General features: G+C 36.1%; 1 protein-coding gene across 4 annotated transcripts in view; it reads left to right on the forward strand.

Annotated features, from left to right (window-relative positions):
• Window positions 1-13,136, forward strand: part of SLIT2 (slit guidance ligand 2) — a 283,621-nt gene extending 270,485 nt beyond the window's left edge. For 3 of the 4 annotated variants that reach the window (XM_064449221.1, XM_064449223.1, XM_064449222.1), the window contains 4 exons: window positions 114-268; window positions 5,342-5,630; window positions 9,963-10,174; window positions 11,282-13,136. In XM_064449221.1, coding sequence (XP_064305291.1) covers window positions 114-268; window positions 5,342-5,630; window positions 9,963-10,174; window positions 11,282-11,523 — 898 coding nt within the window. In that variant the 3' untranslated portion in view covers window positions 11,524-13,136. The remainder of the gene's footprint in view (window positions 1-113; window positions 269-5,341; window positions 5,631-9,962; window positions 10,175-11,281) is intronic. The other variant, XM_064449224.1, reaches the window with a different exon arrangement.
• Window positions 13,137-14,144: the final 1,008 nt, after the last annotated feature.

Genomic DNA, 14,144 nt, shown 5'->3' on the forward strand with positions numbered 1-14,144 from the left:
CCTGGAGAAGTTCTGTTCTGACACTGTATCAACTATTAAAGGGGAAGAAGACCAAAAACTGTTCCAACCACACCATCAACTGTTTAAAATTAATATTAATGTTTATTTTGTAGTGTGGAAACTATTAATGATGGCAATTTCCACATTGTGGAGCTGCTAGCTATGGATCAGATTCTGTCTTTATCTGTTGATGGAGGAAGTCCCAAGATAATTACCAATTTGTCCAAGCAATCCACTCTGAATTTCGACTCTCCGCTGTATGTAGGAGGTAAGAGGATCTTATTCCTTCTTACTAATAGTAGCATAACTAATTTACTCTGGTAACATACATTAATAAACACATGGTAAGAGGTTCATTCATTGAGATAACACCTTAAGATGAAACTTCAGCAGTTAATCTCAATAGTTTCAATTTTAACAAACAATATGTTCTCAAACTGCACCTGTAGCCTTTTTATCAGTATGGATATTTGATGCCCACTGTAAAACTCTCTAATTTTCTACTCTTATATAGCTTTTTACTATACTGAAGAAGTGTGCTTAACATGGTTTAGCTATCTGAAGATGCAGTAAAAGTGTAGAATGGTAGCACTCTGGTTTGATCATGTTTTACATTTCTGTTTCACTGTACATGTACCTGCAGGAAATGATAGCAAAGTGTAAAGCCATGAAGTATAATTTCTGCCTGGAGATCGTATTGCTTAGGGCTGATAGAAGTTATGACATTAGGTAAGAAGGGAACCAACTGGACAGTTGCCTCACAGTGTGTGGCAGGGTTCGGGGTTTTGGTTTTGTTTTGAGAAGAAAGAACTGTTTGTTCCAGTAAAACTGGTAGCAGGTGATTGTGGAGATAAACTCTTTGAAATATTTTTGATCATTTGCTGCAGTTTACTCTGTAGAACTATGGATTCAAGCACATTGTTTTAAACAGCATTTTCGGTTGAATTTCTGATGGGCCTGCATAACCTAGGTAAGAGAGTCAGAAAGTTCAGCCACCACTTTGTGCCTTCTTACTGTCCTTGGTAGCGAGTCTAAGTTCCTAGTGATCAGAGATTCAGCATGGTTTTTCAATACTGCTGATGATCTACCGGCCTTCATCTTCTACTTAGTTGTGCTCTTATAGGAAACATGTAAGGAGTCTCCTTCTGATCTGTTCTGTACCTACTTTCTTTTTCATTTTGTTTTGTGTCTGTGAATAAGTTTTTAGACTTGAGTGTCTTGCCTCCTTGCAAAAAATTATGCTACCAGTAGTACATTCATGAGATGCCTGTTTTCTCTAGCAAAGATGCTATTTGTCCTCTTTCTAAATATACAGAAAAGCTCAGGGTAGCTGCTTAGATTTATCCCTAATGGGAAAGAAAATCAGGAAGCTACTTTGATTCAGATCAAGAATAGTCTATTTCTCCCATAAAACCAGTATACTAAGTGCCTCTGTTACAAGTGGCAAGGGATAAGCTGTCTTTTGTCTCTGAAAATCTCCATTCTTCCCTTGAAAAACTTCAGGTTTGTTGTAAAATCTTTCCAGATTTTCTCATTGCTTCTTTCCATCTAAGATGGGAAGAAGTACAAGAGAGAATTCAACATTAGTCATCAATCCCCATACCAGCAGAGAAAAGAATTAAAATTATCAAATGTATGAGCTGCCTTTAAAATTGCTTCATATCATGAAGGAGGATTGCCTTTGGAAGCACATCTGCATTTTCTCGTGTGTATCACTTCTGCAGTGTTGTTTGCATAGTGTCCTGTGGCACATTTTTTGGAAGGAGAGATGGTCCTAGATTTTAATAAGACACTGTGTGCTTGCTTACTTGTATTGTCAACATCAGTTTGTTTAATGGCTGCTAAGGCCACTTTTACTACTTCCTGAAAACTCAGCTTAGCGCAGAATGATCCCACTGTCTGTTATGGGCACCTTTTAATGAAATGAGGCTAGGCTGCCAACTATGAACATTTATTCTGTATAGTGCTAACACTTACTTGTTGATTTGTGACATGTGGTTCTCCTCCTTGCTTCTTCACCTTGCAGATCTGTGTCTCAACTACAAGAATCCTATTAATCTGCGTCATCATTCTGAAGTATCAGAAGAAATCATTTTTGGAAATAACCTTTTCCTTCAGTTGTCTGATTCCTAAGAGCAGGAGTCTTTTTCACTCTAGTGCATTTTCTTTAGAGAGGACCTTGCTGTTATTTCTATTTCTATTCTTTACATTCAGGCTTCAAGCAGACAATTATTTCCGCTGTCATAGAAAATGGTCATCCAAAACAGAATTAAAACCATTATTAGAAGCACATTATTACAAAATAAAGCAAAAAAAAAAAGACCAGTAGGTTGATATTCAGCTATTAAACTTTTCTGTCCTTTACCTATGTTTATCAATTTGTAATCTTAAAATTCTTGAAACAACTAACTTTCACTCTTGTATCTTTATATTAACCGTCTTTTTGAGATTAATTCTATTTTTTCTTATCCAACTGTATCTAGAATTTTTAGAGAATTCAATCACACATTTCCATAACTCAAATTCTCACTAGGATTTTATGCAGTATGTTTGTCTTTGCCAAAGTCTTAGTTTGACACCTATATCATCATGTAGCTTACACTTAGTCTTATCACCTTCCTGTTAAAATGGCATTTCTGGTAAGCATCACCTCAGCTGGCAGGATGAAATTCAGACTTGACAGCAAGCCCTTGTATGGTTTTATATCTCTCTCTCATTCTCCACCCCCTTTTTTTTTAGACAAAGTTATTCTTGGGTCAAAATATTTGGGTTGGTTTGGAAAGGGCAATTTAACTTTATTTTTACAGAAAGTGGTCTAATTGATTTATACTTTTTTGGGTTTTGACCTTTTTCCAACTGTATGGCTCTTTCGTGTGGTCAGAATACACACACTAGATATTTTTCAGTCTTTCTATAAGACTGATTATTTAATATATAACTGAATATAATATAAGACTTTCTATAAGATTTCAGTAAATAATACTGAAAGACTACGGCTTTTTGTAAGAAGTCTTAAGGGACAATCTGTTTCTTCTCGAAAACTCTTCAAAAGGGTCACACACTTCACTGATAACTTCACATTCAGAAATTAGAGGATATTTCACTAGTTGCAAGTGGCACCTTGTTTCAAGGAAGTACCTATTTCTGAAACAGGTAGGGCATCAGCTGCTTTTCTTTTGTGCCTGCTCTGTTCATACAGCTTCTGAATGAGATACTAATTTTGACAGAGTGTTACTTAATAGGGGTCTTACCATTTGCCTCCTTGAGCAGTAATTTGGTAATTTACCTGTAGTCAGGTTGAATGACCAAAAGCTTAAAGGGGGACAGGAACTACTTTCTTACCTTTCAGAAAATAGGGCTGAAATATTTGTCTGCATCATTTCTATGGCAGTTCTTTCCTAACTCATAAAGGACATTTATCTAAAAATGAGCTAGGAAATACTGCTAAAGAATATGAGCAGCTTTTGCACACACTTGGGCCTTCTAACACTTGGTAACCTGCTGAAGAAGCAAAAAGTGTATAGGCTAAAAGCCTGTGTTGTTTTTCCAAATGTCTTCCATATAAGAGATCATAGACAAAAAATTCTCTGAATGACATGTGATATACCTCATATTATCTAGTGTGATACATGCTTATATGGTTCCCAGAAATCATATCTAAATTTCCTGGCACTTACAAGTATAACATCTAGTTTAGGATTGCATTGGTGTACTTAGTTTTATGCAGCTTTTATTTTTACGATGGATAAACTCAGTGCATTTGTTCTTCTGTTGGACACCTCAGGCCATGTGCCTAAACATTTGCTGGGTGTTGCTTTCAAGGGAGACAGGAGGGTGAAGAGGCCTTGATGACTCTGCCTTATCCCTGGATTTTGAGAATGTGGCAAATAGTTTTGAGGAAATGGAAACTAATGATTGTTTGCAGTCTGGGTCCTTTAATATAATAGTCCCAAGCCTGTTTCACTTAACTGTTAAAATCAAAGATGATTAGGCTCTTCAGCAGTGTAGATGCAATATTGTTCATTTCTATAATCATTGAAGCTTAGCACAAATGAAATTACAATAACCTCTAAATGAAAAGCAGGTCTACTTGATTAGGTTGCATAACACTTCTGCATTACTCTTAACTGTTCAGGGTAACTATATAAAACCATTAGAAGTATCAGTTTACAGGGTTTGGGAGCAGCTATGCAGAACATGACCTCTTTCTGTGGTTGTTATCTTACTAAGTACTAGAATGGAAATTGCTAATTTTGCCAATGCATAAACCTGTGCAGCTAATAAGCACATTTATTTTCAGGTAAACAGATCCTTTTCTAATGCTCAGTACACTTTGATTTCCTTTACTTATTAGTCTCAGGAGGTATTTAGGCATTTAAGTATTTGAATGTAACGTCTTAAGGACTAACTAATATAGGCCAATATGTTGGCACTAAGTTAAAAAAAAAAAAAAAGAAAAGTAGAGGGTAGGAGTAGAAGACACTTCATTTTTACAAGGAAACAATGTTAAACAGTAATGTTCCTTCTGAATTAGTCTTAAATGATTAACTGATCACAACAGGATAACTGCATCTCACATACCTCCTCCTCCAATTACACCTGTAACAATTATAGACTACAACAGAGGAATTATTCTGAAAATGGCCAACATCAGGGGCATTTGCACTATCTAGAAGTATCTCCACATGAGTATTTTGATGTGGAATTCTTAGTATTATTGACTATCTTTGCTTAAAACTGTAATGGCAAACCATGAGTGGCTTTTTTATTAATCTGTTTTTGGGACATGCTGAACAAAAATATTTTTGGAAGTATTGGAGCCTCCTCCTTTCGAGCTTTTGTTTCCAAGAATTTTCACTACAGAATTTCACATTTGAAATGTGTATGCCAGCTCCAAATTGATAAGCTGGTCCCACTAAATTCTTCTGGATTTGGGTATCTTAGCAGCTTACAAAAAATCATGTATCAACTGCTAAATTTCAACAACTTCTGTTTTTTCCAAGTTTCAGAAACTATGTACTATCCTGGACTTAGTTGCACGAGGTCAAAAACAGGCATGTATCTGAACCTTTTCACCATTGTGAGTTTCCTGTATGAAATCCTACATACATCTCTTTAGCTGGACCTAGAGACTTACGGGTCTGGAGCTGGTGTACATGCATGCTTGACAACCAGGACAATTTCCAAATACTAAATCATTGCTCATGGTTGTAGGCTGAATACCTAAGAATAATTAATTAGGAAGAATTATTTCTTTTTACATGTTTAAAAAAATAGGGAAAATGTTACAGAAAATCGTACCAAAGATTGCTCTGATTATTTGCTATTCTAAATTTCCTAGGCATGCCTGTGAAAAATAACGTAGCAGCTTTACGCCAATCTCCAGGACAGAACGGCACCAGCTTCCATGGTTGCATCCGTAACCTGTATATCAACAGCGAACTCCAGGACTTCAGAAATGTGCCACTGCAAGTGGGAATTCTGCCAGGCTGTGAACCTTGTCATAAGAAAGTCTGTGTGCATGGAACATGCCATGCTACCAGCCAGTCAGGCTTTTCCTGTGAGTGTGAAGGAGGATGGACTGGAACCCTCTGTGATCAACAAACTAATGACCCCTGTCTTGGAAATAAGTATGTCCTTCCTCAAGACAGAATAGTAGTGTGATATGCATATGTGTCTCCTGTTACGTATATTTTTTAATAAAAGATCACACTTTTTTCTGCATGAAACAAAATATCCTGGGCATGTAAAAGTGAAAACAGCATCCAGGTTATAGTATATTCTTTCCATAAAGTTAATGAGGATAAGTCTCCAGTTAAGGGGAGCAGATGCACACATCTCACTGAAGTTCTGCCTAAAGCCTGGGATATGCTCTTAGATATTTCTGTATGGGCTACTTCCGTAATGAGATACACCAATGCAAGCATTAGTATGACATTTGGTACAAAAATCATTCAGAAGAAGTTGTAAACAGAAAAAAAAAATCTATTTGCATGTTTATAATTTATAGAATGAGAAAATACAATTATTATTATTATTAGCTGATGATTATTATCATCGTCATTAGCTAATGTGTTTTAAAAACTTGATACAATAGATATATGTATATATGATTGAAATAGATATATGTATAGAAATATGTTTATATTTCACAGTACCCCAGGTTTTAGCTGGAAAATAGATTTCTACCTCTATGGTAAAATTCCGTTTAAGTCCATGTGTGCTAATTCTTTTTGCTGTGATTTAACTTGAACATTTTAGGTTGGGCATTTTATGTATGTTTTAGAGAGGGTCACGTATATGGTATGTGTAGAGAGAGAGCGAAAGATATGTATATATGTGTATATGAGCATATTGATACCTGTGCATATTCATCTTTTAAATTTACTATAGAGACAGATTCAGGTTTTTGGCTCATGGTCTCCCAGCACAAGAAGATCAGAAACTTCAGAAGTTCAAAGTTCTTCAGGATTTGTTGGTCATGGGCAACAAGAGGTCATTACTACATTACTGTCCTTACTACAGTTTGGCAAACTTTTCTTTTTCGTTTTTCTTGGTGGAAAAGTAAGCCTGCTTGGATCTTTCAGCTGCTGCTTCTTCAGAGCTCTAGCCTGTACAACTTTTGAGGACCAGTGACCTGAGTTTGCTAAGAGATTCTAATAAGATGATTTTCAACTCCTGTATAAAATGAGGTTTAAGTGATCCTTTCACACAGTGTCTGTGGAGAGTCTGACCCTTTAAAGCTTTATACACCAGTTAATGTGCTTTACAGTGCAGTTAGCATTGTTTACATTGGTTATGGACTCTTTCAGTACTATTAAGTTTTGAACTCTCCCCAAAGCCACAGCAGTAAATTTTTGAGGCATATCATTATAGCACTTCATTGTTTACAGGTGTTTTCCATACCCTGTTGTCTTTCACACTAACTTAAGAGATAAAGAAAGTAAGTCACAGCAGGATAAAAAATACAAATGCGATGTCTGTCACATCCATTTTATACTATAGGAGTCAAAAATAACACGGAGCTGTAACCATCAAGTTCTATAATAACAAAACCCAATGAATTTCTTAGAAGTGTCCTTGAAAAATTATATTCGGTTCTTATAACTATATACATCAACACCCAAACTGAGTGGTTTTTGCAGTAAATTACACAACTTGGCAAGTATCAGATACAGGCAGTATCAAGGATCGAATTAAGTGAGCACAACATTAGTATTCTGTTAGCTCTTGAAAATACTGGTTGTGTTTCAGCTGTATACAGTTCTGTGAGCTTTTAGGAGAGAAAGCCAAACCAAAATTGTTTATCTGGAGTGAAGGAGGGGTTTGTTGTTCTTTAGTTCCTGGGGAATTTGATTCTGTATTTCTTGATTCATCTGTAAATCCTGTCTATTGAATCGATACATTTTGTCCCTCTAATACAGTATAACATTCCTCTTTATCTGAGAAACAGACTTGTCACTGTGATCTCTGTTTCAGCAATGTAGGTGATCTTTTAGAGATCACTGCACACCATGAAAAGGCTTAAGGTTTAGATTTATTTTACCTAAATCTAGGTGCTTGACTTAGGAACATAGTGACCAAAGTTTGCTCTATAGACAGAAAAGGAATACACACATTTCTAAAGAGTAAATTAGACCTCAAGTGGTCTAATCACCCTCTGGATAAGCTCGTTTCTCTCCATGACTGTGTGGGGAGCTTATGGCAATTATACATCTAACTTGGGTGCCTGACATAGGTACCTAAAATTAGATAAGATGAAACTGTGCCCGAGAGTTTGCACTTAGCTTGATGTTCCTTTCAGTACAGTCTGAAGATGAAATTTAGGGCTTCAAAGAACAGGTGGAAGCAAAAGGATGAGAGTTGGCATTAGCTAAGATTTAATCATCTTCTAAGTCAAGCAGAACTTTACCGAATATCCTGACACAGATTGCTTTGTTATCTAAAACAGCCTGTATAGAATATGACATGATGTCAGTGTCACCTGAGTAACTTCATACATCAGATGTCCTCAAAGCGGTTGTTTTGTAAATGGTGAACAGATCAAATGCTAAACGTAATGAAAACTAAACAAAAGCTCTCTGTCTTGTGATACTGTCTAAGCCTTCAATTTTGAGTTGCTTAATCTAACAGTCTTGGAATATCAAGACTACAAAGACAGGAACAATTTGGAATGTTTTAGGGAACATAATTGCTTCAAAAGTATAGACTCTTGCATAATAGGGAAGTTAGAGGTGCCTAAGCTATTAGTTAAGTTTTATATTTGCATTTTTTAATCCCAAACAGGATATGTGAATGGAGTCTATGCGTTGTGCCTTCCATTTCAATATCCTGTGATGAGAATGACTTCCCATACTCTTTTTTTACCTCCAAATTCACCACCATGCCTAAAGCATTTGCACAGAATTAAGGGTCCAGATGGAGAATTGTAATGTAAATTTCACTGATGAGTGGAACTTCTTGATATTTATAAGCTGAAACAGTTTTAACCAGTTATTCCAAGTTTGTCAAAGTTAAAACATGTTGTGCATTCTTTTCAATTTTACCAAATTTCTGACTGTACTGAAGGAGTGGAGTACAAAGCAAAGTTTCCAGAAATACAGACTATTTTATCTAAAAGATTTCAAAATGAGACGTTGTTCTTAACAGAACTCTTCTTCTACTATGAAATGTAATTTTATATGAATTTTTACCATCTTCAAATTGAAACAAAGGATTTTGATTTAGATCTAATTGGATTTTTTTCCTAAAGCTTTTCATTTGTTTTTTTCAGGTGGCTGCCACAACCGGCTAAGGAGGTTGTGGGCTCAGGGATCTTACAATACAGAGAGGAGAAATATAAGGGAGGGTGACTGTGACCTTGAATGTCAGGACTGCATTCCTCCTTACAGAGGAATCTTGACTGTGGTCTCCCTGGGAAACAGTATGTAGATAGAAAACTTGTGTATCAAGACAACACTTAAAGAAAATAATATTATTTCTAGGAAGAAAGTTCTTGACCCTGTGCCAACAAATAAACAAGGGGAAGTGATTTTATTCCAGGTCATTGGTGATGTTTTCAGAAGATGAATTCCCCTAATGTTCAGTTTACACCTAGGAACAAGTAATTAAACATCCTCCTTTTGGGAAACCTCTCTCTCAAGAAAAGCAAGACCAGCTATGCGTTCCCGTCCTGTACACCAGAACTTAGCAGATGCAGCAGATGAGTTAATCGCAGCCTTTTTTGTCTAACAACAAGATTTGAGCCTGCCACAAACGTTTACGAAAGCTCAGCCGAGAGAGAGTAGCTAGTTTAATCACTTGATAACATGCACCCTCATCTAGTGTGAGTTTCTGCATGAGTACTAGATGAGTGCTGTTGTCTTTCGGTGAAGACCTGCCTCATGCGTTATACGACGCCACGCTACTGGCAGTTGGCAATGCAGACTCATATATTTGATGGGGGAGCATGTGTTCAGCTTTGAAACTGCCATTGATGGGTCAGAAAAGTTTCAGTGAGGAAGTGCCTGACCTGTCTTTGTGCTGGGAGCCCCCATACTTCATGAGCGACAATATGGTTTTTTTAAACGATACAAGAAGGAGAATTTTAGGTGGGTATCTTTTTTCTCTGCTTAATTCTAGTGGATTACATTTGGGCTTGATTTTGCTGTGTTCTTCTCAAAAGCATGCTGAAAATTTAGGTAGACAGGAAATGTTGGGTTTAATAACTGTGGCCTGTAAAAGTCTTCCATAACACATCTACAGTGGCTGTTTTCTGGTGAGACAGAGTTCTGTACTGCAGCTTGTTTGTGTAAACCTGCATACCAATTATAAACCACTTCACTGCATCTCACTGCAAAAGTCCATTAGAAACAAAAGCAATTTCTTCTGAGTACAGTCCAAAGTATTTGTAGTTAATGTTGCTTAGCCTGAACTTTGATGAATAATTTATTTTTATTCTTTTGGGCTTGTTTCCCCTGTAGATGTGTGCATGGTACCTGCTTGCCGATCAATGCGTTTTCATACAGTTGTAAATGCCTGCAGGGACATGGGGGAGTCCTCTGTGATGAAGAGGAAATGCTGTTTAACCCCTGCCAATCCATCAGGTGTAAACATGGCAAGTGCAGGCTTTCAGGACTTGGGAAACCATATTGCGAATGCAGCAGCGGATACACGGGGGACAGCTGTGATAAAGGTAAAAAAAAAAAAAAAAGTTAAAATCATGTTGTTCTTTTGGTCTTAGAAAAGACTTTTTTTATTACAACATGAACAGCCAAAAACATCACCAACTTTTTTTTCCCCACAATACACACATTTGTTGCTTTTTTTTTTTACCATAAGAATTTATCTCGGTGGGAGAAAAATCAAACTTTTCCCATGAATTTGTTTACATTTTGAGGATTTTTTCATCAAATGTTTTGCTGTGAAAACATTTCTCTTTTTTGCCTTTACTCCAAAACACATTTTTACTATATTTAACTATTACCTTTTACCTGCTGTATCTTTCTGTATTTATTGTTTCTCTGCCTTCTGCAACTGAGAAGCCAAATCCAATGATTCTGCTCCTAGTTTTATCACAAACTCTACTTTTGACCTCTCAGCTTCAACTGATTTATCACAGCGAATTATGCAGGTGAGATGGATGAAAACAGGATGACTTTTCCCCCTACCTTTTTCTTTTTCCTTTGTCTATCAAAGCTTTCCCTCTCCCTCTCTTTCCCTTATCCCAGATGGCATTTATTTTGTATCGTACATAGATGTGAATAGAATGGAATAGAATAGAATGGAAGAACATGGTTGTAGAACTTTTAACAGATGTCTCATTTTTAGCTGGTTTTATACTTCAGTAATTTATGAAGTTAGTGGAATGTAACTTGTATTAAATAACAGTTTGAATAATATTAAACTCCCGGTCTAATAAATTAAATTGCATGCTCTCTGAAACATTTCCCTATGGTAAACAGAACCAGCTGCAAGCTACGTAGGAACAGAAGATGTGTATTTTTATAAAAGAGGAAAAGATTTAAGCTTCCAATTTTCTTGTCATTGTAATAGCTTTGTATTTATGGTTTACTTATACGTAATATAAACTTTACTGAAAATAGGAGGTATAGGAAATAAAACTCAGCATTAATCAAAATAAGTTTGGTAGAACCACTAGTTTCCAACATACAGTCTGAGGCAAATTTGAAAATATCAATCCCAATGGCAGTTAGAAACACAGCCTCTTCCTTAGCAATGTCAACCATTCTTTGACCTGTCTCTCACAAGTATCTGTTATTTTAAATGTCATTTTCTACAGAAATCTCTTGTCGAGGGGAACGAATCCGAGATTACTACCAAAAGCAGCAAGGGTATGCTGCGTGCCAGACGACCAAGAAGGTATCCAGACTAGAATGTAAAGGAGGATGTTCAACCGGGCAGTGCTGTGGACCACTGAGGAGCAAGAGACGGAAATACTCTTTTGAATGCACTGACGGGTCGTCATTTGTGGACGAGGTTGAAAAAGTGGTGAAGTGTGGCTGTACAAATTGTCCCTCCTAAGTGTCGCTGTCACACTTGTCTTTTGAAAATGTTGTATACTTATTGACCGTGTCGGACTAATTAATGCTTCATAGTGGAAATATTTGAAATATATTGTAAAATACAGAACAGACTTATTTTTATTATGAGAATAAAGACTTTTTCTTCATTTGAAAAAAGATTCACGTGCTTGAACTGAGACTTCTCATAACCAAGAGGAGCTTTGAAGAAAAAAAAAAAAGACCCCGTAACATTGCAACAGAGATGGGAAACTTTAACTGCTTTTAACATGGATTCTTCTTTATAACATGCTGAAGATACACTGACACTATACACATGTGACTTTCAACTTAACAGCTCAGAGATGAAATATTGACCAGAACATGAGGCTTGTTTTTTTCACATTCGTATCAGTATATTTTATTGTCTTGACAGACCATACCAGTCACTTGCCTATGGATGAGGAAGCATTGCGAGTGAAAAGAATCAGATTATACAGAAATAACAATTGTATGAAATACATTTTATCTTTTGGAATTATTAAGCATCTTGAGAAGATGGAATCCCATGTAATGGATGGGAGATGGGAGATATGAGAATATACTATAATCCTGAAATCTCCTGATGATGTATACTTTTATGTCAGCATGTTAGCAAAAGAAGCATAAAGTGTTTATCTGCCCTTTTCCAGTATTAATTTTTGTAATATAAATGTTTTGGGGATGATAAAAATAGATTATTGATGGATAAATTAGTAATAATATGGATTTCTGTTTCTATGAGTTCTAAAACAACTCTATACAGTATTCGGTTTCATTGAGAAATATTTATTGTATCAAAGTACATTGTACTTAACCCTTTTAGGCCATCCCTTTTACTGTTTTTCAATGCTTTAATATATATTAATTTATATTTGTCCCAGTATTTTTGTAATTTTTTTTTAAAAGGACTTAAAAATCAGGATTTTTTGCAATAGAACTAACGTAGCATGTCGTCTTGGGGTAAATGTTTTCGGTCTGTTTTTTCCTCCCCTTCCCCCTTCCTTTTGCATTTTCCTTAGAATCTGACCACTTGGTGTCACTGAATCTGAAAGTGATGACAATCTGCAGTTTTCACATACAGCAGATATTCAGGACACCTTCCAAGAACCTGTAATGTATGACAGAAAATGTCTTTACACTAGGTGGCAATTGTAGAGAAGTTAATTTTCCCTGTATGCAGTACTTACAGAAAATAAGATGGCGTGTAGAAAATGACATTAGAAGGTAGATCTTTATAAATTAATATTCCCACGGAGCTCTTTACCTCTTCTATAAAAAAAGAAAAAAAGGCTGTGCTATAAAGAACTGTGACTTTCCCCAAATAATAAAACTACTTTGCTGCCCTAATGTTCCCCATGTTAACATGTTGCTGCTAAATTATAATGTAGAATTGGTAATCAGTAGTGGGTTGTGGTCTTCTCTCAGTAAAACCCAGGGTACCCTGTAAAAATGCAGATGTTTTTCAATTTTATTTTATTATTTTTTTTACAAAAAAAAGTTAGATGTACATGTGTAATGCAGTGTGCTTTGTCTTATTTGGACTGATATCAGTGATGCTACTGATGTTTGTAAATTAAACAGATATTTACTTCATTAACAGCTTTTATTTGTATTCTTCTGAGCAGTTTAAATTGTCTAACAGCCCTTAATTAAACATCTGTAGTTGCAAAGAATATTTGGTAAAAAAAACCCAGAATAAAACCCAACCCCAGATCTAGTGTATTCATTGCTGAAAATCTGAAGAAGGAATTAACTTGGGTTTAATACACCTGCAGGCAGTGATGTGACATGAATGAAAGTGCCGCTTCATTATGAACAAAGCTGAACTCATATCAAAATTAACAAAAGATTTATAAAGTACACTGCATGAAAAGGCAAGTCGAGTCTATCCTAATATTTTAGTGGGTATACGAATGGCACTTTGAGAGTTCTTTCAGCAAGTAATTTGATTCTTCAGAGGGATTCATTTTCACTAATCTTGGACTAAGTATTTTAATTTTAAGCAAGTGGATGGGCTGATACTTAACCACGTTTCTCTTCTGTAACATAATTTTTACAGATACTTTTGTATTTGTTTTACTTAGTCTGTTTTAGAATTTGTCTAAATATCCAGTGAAACAGCCTTTGGCATGAGGCCACCTTTGCAGTTTCTATGACTTCTAAATAATCTTCTGTAAATAGGGGTAGCTTTAAGGGAAAAGAAGCCATTTTTGTATAACAGTACTTAGACAAGATTCTTGGATAAAAGCAGTATTATTTTTCTGTGTATGATCAAAATCCCTGTACCAAGTATCTGGAGTTGGACTGCTTTCTGTCCTCATACTGACAGAGAAACTTTGCACTGGTATTCAAGAAATGCAAGCAGCTATTGGTGATCCTGAGACCATCAAGACGGGGCCTTTTTGTGGTCTCTAAGCAGAACCAAACATCTGAAGAATTAAAAAAACACACAAAAAAAAAAACCGCACAAAAAAACTCAACAAACAACCTTGGCACCTACCCCTCTGGAGGGATATGAGGCACCTACATCAAACAGTGACGCAGCTCACCTTAGAAACCTGAGCAGCCCTGTATTCTCACCACTGAAAGTCCTTCAGCATC

The sequence above is a fragment of the Phalacrocorax carbo genome, chromosome 4 (assembly GCF_963921805.1).
Source record: "Phalacrocorax carbo chromosome 4, bPhaCar2.1, whole genome shotgun sequence".
Classification (NCBI taxonomy): domain Eukaryota; kingdom Metazoa; phylum Chordata; class Aves; order Suliformes; family Phalacrocoracidae; genus Phalacrocorax; species Phalacrocorax carbo.